We start from the raw sequence: 9,190 nt of genomic DNA, 5'->3' as shown, positions 1-9,190 counted from the left end.
GACGGACGAGACCCCGCCCTCGAAGTACCTGTGGGCGGAGCAGAGCTGTCAGTCATCGGCATGGCCAATAAGTGTGCAGTGGGGGCGGGGCTGGCTACTCACAGGTCTCTGTACTGGTCGAAGGCGTTGTTGGCCTCCACCTCCAGCTTCCTCAGGCGAGCAGACGGCATCGCTCCATCATCAATCGGCGGCTCGTACTTATTACTCCATGGAGATCTGAACACACACACACACACACACACACACACTACAGTATTAGAATATTACTAAATATTAATACTATTAATAATAAATTGCATCCAAAACAAACGTTTGCTTTGGCATAATACGCGTGTGTGTGTGTCTGTGCGTGTGTGTGTGTGTATGTACTTATGTATATATACACATCTCAACACACACAGGTAAGCACATATTTGAGGATGGTTTTATTTATATTGAGATGTTAAATGCGTGCATGACACAAATAATGTCTATTTAAATGTTTAATCTGTTTTGAGTAGTTTAGTGTGTGTGTGTGTGTGTAGTGAGCGTGTCTGACCTGTAGGAGTCGCCGTCGCGGTTATAATCACACAGCAGATAATCTTTACCGACCACTTTATCACGCGCAATCTTCAGCGGCTGATCCACCGACGACAGCAGGTCCTCACACAGACTGGGCACCTGAACACACACACACACACACACACACACACACACACACACACACACACACACACACACACACAGGAAGTGAATTCCTGCACGAGTTTGTCAGACACTCAATATTGAACCATCACACACACACACTTCCTCCTGTAACCCGTGTGAAGGTCAAAATCCATGAGAACCATCTGACCGCTGCTCAGTCCTGCTGCGTGACGGACACACACGCTAATAACTGATAACAACTTACACACACACACTCACATACACTCTTTCACACACAGTTTCTCTCATAAACACACTCTCAGATAAGCTGTTGCTCTCTCTCTCTCACACACACACACACACACACATACAGTCACACACCCAGTTACGCCTTCACAGTTCACACACACACTCTACTACACACAGATAGACAGACAGACAGACACACACACACACACACACACGCTCTCATACGCAAACACACTCTCTCACTGACACACACTCACAGTGACACACACACACACTGACCAGGTCGATGAGGTCGCTGAGGTTCTTCTCAATCTGTTGTGGAGGCAGACGCCTCATCAGATCCAGCGCACAGTCCAACTGCTGCTCATTCTGCAAACACACACACACACACACACACACACACACACACACACACACACACACACACACACACACACACACACACACACACACACAGTGATGGGTTTAGTTTGAGCTGATTGGTTTTGATCAGGTCTCATCTCCATGATAACCTTTATTCTGGTCAGAGGTTGTGGACCAATCAGCTGTGAGTAAAGGCGCATGTATACATGTTTCAGTTAGTCTTTAAAGAATTTCTGAGTCAGAGTTATCTTTTGTGCTAAATATATTGAAATAATGATTATGTACACTTATATCTGAATAGGGATGCGCATTTCGGTTCATTTTGCCAACCGACAACCGCCACTCGCTAACCGAATATTAACGGTCGACTGGTCAGAATAATATTAAATCATTTATTAATAATAATAATAATAATAATAATAAGTAACGTGTCTATTTTATGTGACACATTAAATATTGCAGTTTAAAACTCTGATTTACTTCAACATGTGAACAGCAGCATACAGAACACTGCAGTGTTTCCAACAGCACAGAAAAACAGAACAAACCCAATAAAAAGTCAAATGAACAGTCCTGCCATAGACATCTTCACTTACACGACAAACTTAGATTACAAAACAAAAACACAGACTGATCCTCTTTAAGAAGCGGCGTTTCTTCCCCATCATATGCTTTTTTTTCTGTTAAATAAAAATATCAGGCTTCCTCAAATCCAGCGCTCCACAGATAACAGGCCTATGCAGTGTTTTCCAGCTGTGGCGGCAGCCTTTCACACAGATCTACCGACTACATATGGCCTTATTTCAACGACAAATGTCGTGAGCGCAGTATTACAAGATGAGATGGCATTAATGTAATATGAGCATGTGAATCTCTTTGCTTGCGTGCTGATTTCATCCGTGTCTACCACAAATTCATACCGGAATTCATCCCAAATATGAATTAAAACACCCAGAAATCATGTTGACGTGAGTGAATGAGCAAGAGAAGAGATTGCAAGAGGCACAGTGATGGTCTCAGTAAAGATATCACGAGTGCAAATCCCTCTCTCTCTCTAGCTCTCTCTCTGGTAACTAGGCAGGTTATTGTATAATGATGGTTTGTTCTGTAGACTATCGAAAACAAATAGTTAATAATATTGACCTTAAAATAGTGTTTAAAAAATTAAAAACTGCTTTTATTCTTGCCAAAATAAAACAAATCAGACTTTCTCCAGAAGAACAAATACTATCAGACACACTGTGAACATTTCCTCAATCTGTTCAACATCATCTGGGAAATATTTAAAAACTCAAAGTCTCCAGACTCTGCTGTTTACACTGAGCTGATCCACAGTGAGCAGCGCTTCACACACACACACACACACACACACACACCTGACAGGGCGACCCTGAGCAAGAACACCTGCTCCGTCTATAACTGGAGGTCTAAGAGAATCTGAACACCCGCTCTCAATCACTCACACACTTCACCCAAACCAACTTGAGGATCACACACTTTTATTTAAAGTCTAACAGCACATCTGTCGAAACACAGCGCCACTAAAACCCTGCAAACCAAACACACCGGCGCTGAGCTCCATTAAACCCTGAGACCAGGAATACACAAACACAATCCAGCACTTCTGTTCACCAGAACACTGATGATGCACACGAGCTCTGCACCATAGGGGAAAACATTATCTGACATTGCGACTGTTTCTTTCGCCATCATATATATATATATATATCGCGATATGAATATAATTTGACCAGATGATTTGAACAGCTGGAAAAATGTCAATAATTTAGATCGACTGGGATGATCATCAGCATAAAACATAATATATTACATACAGAAATAAATAAATTAGACAATAAAATAATTAACACAGAAATTGAACACACGAATGTAATATAACTTGGTCATCACTGTATAAACAATCAACAGGTAATAATATCTTAATATTTCCTAAAATTTCCTAATATTTCCTAAATAATCTAATTCTGCATGAGCAACTCAAACACTGAACCAACACAACTCAACTGTACTCATGCAAAAACTCAACATGTACAGATGTAATATTCGGATATTTCAGATTATTATAATGACCAAAATCAGCATCATAATGAATTCAACATCATTTGTATAGAAACGTCCAAGAGATGCTGGATATTTTATCACTTACAATATACTGGTAAACGTTCACCAATGATGAAACACAAATGGACATACAGTAATAAAAATAAATCCTAAAATTAGTCTGTGAATTGATGTATTGTTAGAGATTCAAGTGTGATAGTTTGCCTGTTTACAAATACCAATTTATCAACATACTTCTCCACTAAATTCACCTCATGACACCAGTCGAGTCTTTAAAATAACTATCTTTTAGTGACCAGACATTGTTTATCATCACAGAATCGATAAGAAATCCTGCTATTTGAGGTGGTAAACGCAATAAGCATTGCGCTATAAATACACTTTCATGCTTGTAAAATACCCAAATAATCCAGAGAGTAATACATGCTTATTGTCTTTATACTTGATCCACTTATTCATTTCTATCATCTTCATCCCCATGCAATCATTCCTCAAACAACATAACTCTTAAAATACTCACTGAGCCGGAAATAAAGAGATTAGTCAAATACTAAATCAACAAGTATAAAAATCCCCAAAATGTCACTCAAATCCCCCTGAAACTCAAGTAAATTAAGGCAGAATCTTCAGGTTCTGGCCCAGAACATTGAGCTCAAATCAAGACAAACTACACCTCAAAACAAAGATTTACAAGAACCTCCAAACAATAACTAAACTACATCAAATACTGAACTGAAACAAACAAACTAATCAACACGTGCACCGCTAAACCCTCTTCAGCCTGTCCTCAAGTCAAATATATGAATGCTGACAGCAGAGAATAAACACCAGCTAAAGCTGAACTAAACATATGAATAATATGAATACTGCCAGAAGCACCTACAAAACCAAAATACCTGCAAAAACAACAAACTCACCAACACTAAGACAGCTCGATTAGTGATGAAGATCCCACATGACACTAGTTAAACCCTGACAAATAAACACTGCATAAATACTGAGCCCTGAACCCTCTGAACCAGGGGTGTCCAAACTCGGTCACAGAGGGCCGGTGTTTAAGCTCCATCTTGCCTCAACACACCTGCAAGGATGTTTCTAGAAAGGCTGGTAAGAGCTTAATTAGCAAGGTGTGTCTAAAAGACATTGACGGTTCTCTAGTTATATTGTTTTAGTGGTGTGATATGCAGTGACACACAGTCAAATGTTTCTCTGAACAGATCCGCCACTTTTGGTGCTCATAAACAGTCATAAAGTCCTGGTGCTGCAGGAATGAGGAGGTGTGCTGAGGGTGCAGCTGTGGTGCAGTGAGGAGTTTGCGTCTTTAATAAACTACGACAGTTTGCATTCATTAAACAGTAAGAATGATTAATAAATCCATATGAAACAGTCCCGTAAGTCACATCTCGATTTCAGTTTCGGTCTAAGGCGCGTTTTGCACTCACACACAAGCGTACCACGCTAAAGCCCAAGTAAACCGCTCTCATGACCACCTCTTTCCAACCGGGCCAGGGCCGGCCAAGTGAACCATGCCTGAGCCCGATTCAGAGCACTCACACTTCTCAAACGATCCGGGAAATGGGCCTGGACACGGTTCGGATAGCATAGTGTGAGTACGCCCTAAACTTTGCAGGACACCGGCCCTCCAGGACTGAGTTTGGGCATCTCTGCTCTAAACAATGCCTAGAAAACAAACACCAACATCTGAAAATATTAAAGTAAACATTAAACACTAGAACTCAAACTGCCTCAAAATAATAAACACACAACATTAAACTAACCTCACCTGACAGCTAAACTACACATACTGAAATACAACATGTTCACACTCATAAAAGAAAATAAACAATAACATTTTCTAACTTACTCAAATACTTAAAACAAAAACCACAATATTAAAACAAAAACAAACACCACAAAATACTAAGATAGCAAAGAATCAGAACTACCACACATTTCATTAAAAGCAAATTAAACTATCTCTAAACACCAAACATTCACTGCCATTAAAGCAAATAAACATGTACATTTCCTCAAAATACTCAAATATTTACCACAATAACTACAATATTAAAACCAAAACAAATACCAATACACCAAACACCCCAAAAGACTAAAACTTAAGATAGCAGACTCAAGACTACCATAAATACCAAAACAAAATCACAATAAACTAACTCTGAAACTCATCTGACAGCTAAACTCAAAACAACAGGTGTAAATACTGAATTATTAAATATTGAATCATTAAATATCACTTAATAACCATAAAACCAAACCAAAAATAAACACCAAGATCTGAAACACTACTAGAACTCAATACAGAAAACAACATTAAACTCATCTGACAGCTAAACTCAAACGCCACATATATAAACACCAAACATTCACTCCTGTAAAATAAAATAAACACCAACATTTCTATAAAATACTTGAATATTTCCCACAACAAACTACAATATTGAAACCAAAACAAACACCACAAAATACTAAGATAGCAAAGAATCAAAACTACCACACATATCAATAAAAGCAAATTAAACTCTCTCAAAAACCCACCAGACAGCTAAACTCATATAAAAATATCAAATTTTTAAACATTGAAGAACTAAATATCCATAAAACCAAATCAAAAAGAAACACCACCTTCAGATGGTGAACACAGACATTGAACACTAGAACTCAATACAGAAAACATCAATAAACCAAACATTAAATTCATCAGACAGCTAAACTTATACACCACATATTTAAACACAGAACTTTAACTGCCATATAAGAAAATAAACACTAACATTTCTCTAGAATACTCAAATATTTACCACAATAACTACAATATAAAAAACAAAACAATCCAGCAAACACCACAAAACACTGATTAAAACTTAAGATAGTAAGGACTTAGAACCCAAAACACCAAATTACCACAGACACCAACAAAATCACATTAAACTAACTTTAAAATTTATCTGACAGTTAAACTCAAAACAACACATAAAATACCCAATTTTCAAACATTAATCCGCTAAATATCACTAAATATCCATAATAACAAACCAATAATAAACACCAACATCTACACATTGAACACCATTAGAACTCCATACAGAAAACAACATTAAACTCATCTGACAGCTAAACTCAAACACCACAAATATAAACACCAAACATTCAGTCCTGTAAAAGTAACCAGCCACATTCTTTAAAATACTGAAATATTTACCACAATAACTACAATATTAAAACCAAAACAATCCACTAAACACTACAGCAGACTGAATAAAACTTACGATAGCAGACTCAGAACTACCATGAATACCAACAAAAGCACATTAAACCAATTATAAAAACCCCATCTGACTGCTAAACTCATAAAAATATAAAAAAATTAAATATTAAACCACAAAGTATCTATAACACCAAACCAAAAATAAACACCACCATCTAAAACATTAAATACTACTAGAAATCAATACAAAATACAACATTAAAGCAAACATTTAACTCATCTGACAGTTAAACTTACAACACCAATATTATAAACACCACACATTCACTCCTGTAAAAGAAAATAAACACTAACATTTCTCTAAAATAATCAAATATTCACCACAGTAACACCCCAAAAGACTGACTAAAACTTAAGATAGGAGAGACTCAGAACGAACTACCACAAACACCAACAAAATCACATTAAAGTAGCTTTAATTTATCTGACAGTTAAACTCAAAAAACAACACATAAAAATACCAATTTTTTAAAACATTATTCCACTAAATATCACTAAATAACCATAAAACCAACCCAATAATAAACACCATCATCTGAAACATTGAACACCATTAGAACTCAATACAGAAAACAACATTAAACTCATCTGACAGCTAAACTCAAACACCACTATTATAAACACCACACATTCGCTCCTGTAAAAGAAAATAAACACTAACATTTCTCTAAAATACTCGATTATATACCACAATAACTACAATTAACAACAAAAAAAAACCAATCACCGCAAAAGACTGACTAAAACTTGAGATAGCAAAGAATCAGAACTACCATAAATAGCAACAAAAGCACACAAACTATCTCTAAAACTCATCTGACCGCTAAACTCATAAGAATATCAACATTTTAAACATGAAACCACTAAACATCCATAAAACCAAACCAAAGCTAAACACCACCATCTGAAACACTGAACACTGCTAGAACTCAATACAGAAAACAACACTAAACTCCTCTGACAGCTAAACTCAAACACCACACATATAAACACCACACATTCACTCCTATAAAGGAAAATAAACACCAACATTTCTCTACAATACTCGAATGTTCACCACAATAACTACATTATTAACACCAAAACAAACACTAATCCACCCCAAAAGACGGTTTAAAGAGGGGCTCTGTTGGCGATATTTCTCGTGCAGAGTGTGTTTTTCGACAAGTGTGTGTGTTCTGGGTGTGTGTGTGTGTGTGTGTGTTCTATAGTGGGCTCCATCGCGGCTCAGTTTCAGGGAGGCTCCGCGGCTCTTTACCTAAAACGGGCATTCACCGGAGCCCGGGCTCGATAGCGGCGGCTCTTACCATGTCTGCGGCGCTCGGTGTCGGTGCGTGCGGGACTGGAGGCTCGGTGTGGGTCGTCCGGTGTGTTTTTTGGGGTGTTTCTGGACGCTTGAATAGCTCTCAGACGGAACAACCCTGCCCTGTCAGCGCTTCACTTCCTCATCCGGGCTCCTGCGCGGGGGAGGGGCGACATGCATATCCGGGTCATTCCGCTCCAGATAGCGCGCGGGCCAATCACAGGCGCCCGAGTAAGGCATGGCCAAATATAGAAGATCAGGGGCGTGGCGGAAGAGCGAGGGGCGGGGCGCGGGGATGGCGCGAGGGGGCGTCAGAGAGCAGAAGCTAAATATAACAGCAGAAGAAGCGCAGGAGGCCAAATATGAGTGACAACATGAAGCACATGGAGCTGCTGAAGCGGCAGAATAACACCTAAACCACGGCTTATGAACACAGTACACACAGAGCAACTGAACATGTGCAAATGATCCCCTTTTCATCTATTTATATTGATTATTACAGATGAGTTAGCTGCTTTGATACAATAATATTGTGAAAACACTATACAAATAATCTCCAATTGAACAAGTGAATTAATCACATCCGAAACAATAAAAGCTTGTTTTGACATGATACATGTGTCTAGTTTTATATTTATTTTGTGCATGAAGTGTTCAGATGCAGAAACCTATAAGTGCCGTCTGATATAGCCTTTAAAAAGCGACCATTTTTCTCAATCTCTTATGTTTATGGTAAATTATTTCACTTTACAGATGATGGAAAAACCCTACTCATCAACATAAATGTAAACTTACTAAACCTGCCCACAAGAGCCCAAGAAAAATGCTCATTTTAGAAGAGATTTTGATGGCATCTGGAGGTTTTTGCATCTGAACTCTTCGTATACACACACACACACACACACACACACACACACACACACACACACACATGCATACATATATTTAAGAAAATTTCCTTTATACTTATAAAATCTATATTAATATGATGCAAATTATATATATATAAACTAAATTTCCATGTAACAAAATAGTTTTGTGTTGTTTTGTTTTTGCAGGTGTCAAAACACACATCTGTCAAAATAGAGGTTTACTGTCGAAGCGATTAATCACAATTAATCTTTGCCCACAAATAATGTTACAAAATATACAGGATATATATATATATATATATATATATATATATATATATATATATATATATATATATATATATATATAAATAAGCACTATCACACGAGTAGCAGTGCGATATGGCTGTATATCAGCACTGGTGGGAG

General features: G+C 37.8%; 1 protein-coding gene across 3 annotated transcripts in view; it reads right to left on the bottom strand.

Annotated features, from left to right (window-relative positions):
- Positions 1 to 8,128, bottom strand: part of capzb (capping actin protein of muscle Z-line subunit beta) — a 15,579-nt gene extending 7,451 nt beyond the window's left edge. For 2 of the 3 annotated variants that reach the window (XM_009295745.4, XM_009295746.5), the window contains exons 1-5: positions 7,915 to 8,058; positions 1,156 to 1,245; positions 539 to 660; positions 103 to 216; positions 1 to 28 (exon numbers count right to left, since the gene is read on the bottom strand). The exon at positions 1 to 28 is cut by the window's left edge and continues 114 nt beyond it. In XM_009295745.4, the coding sequence (XP_009294020.1) occupies positions 1 to 28; positions 103 to 216; positions 539 to 660; positions 1,156 to 1,245; positions 7,915 to 7,917 (357 nt within the window). In that variant the 5' untranslated portion in view covers positions 7,918 to 8,058. 3 annotated transcript variants of the gene reach the window in all.
- Positions 8,129 to 9,190: the final 1,062 nt, after the last annotated feature.

This window comes from Danio rerio, chromosome 22 (genome assembly GCF_049306965.1).
Source record: "Danio rerio strain Tuebingen ecotype United States chromosome 22, GRCz12tu, whole genome shotgun sequence".
Taxonomy (NCBI): domain Eukaryota; kingdom Metazoa; phylum Chordata; class Actinopteri; order Cypriniformes; family Danionidae; genus Danio; species Danio rerio.
Note: the sequence above shows the minus strand (reverse complement) of the source record. Positions and strands in the feature narration are given on the sequence as shown.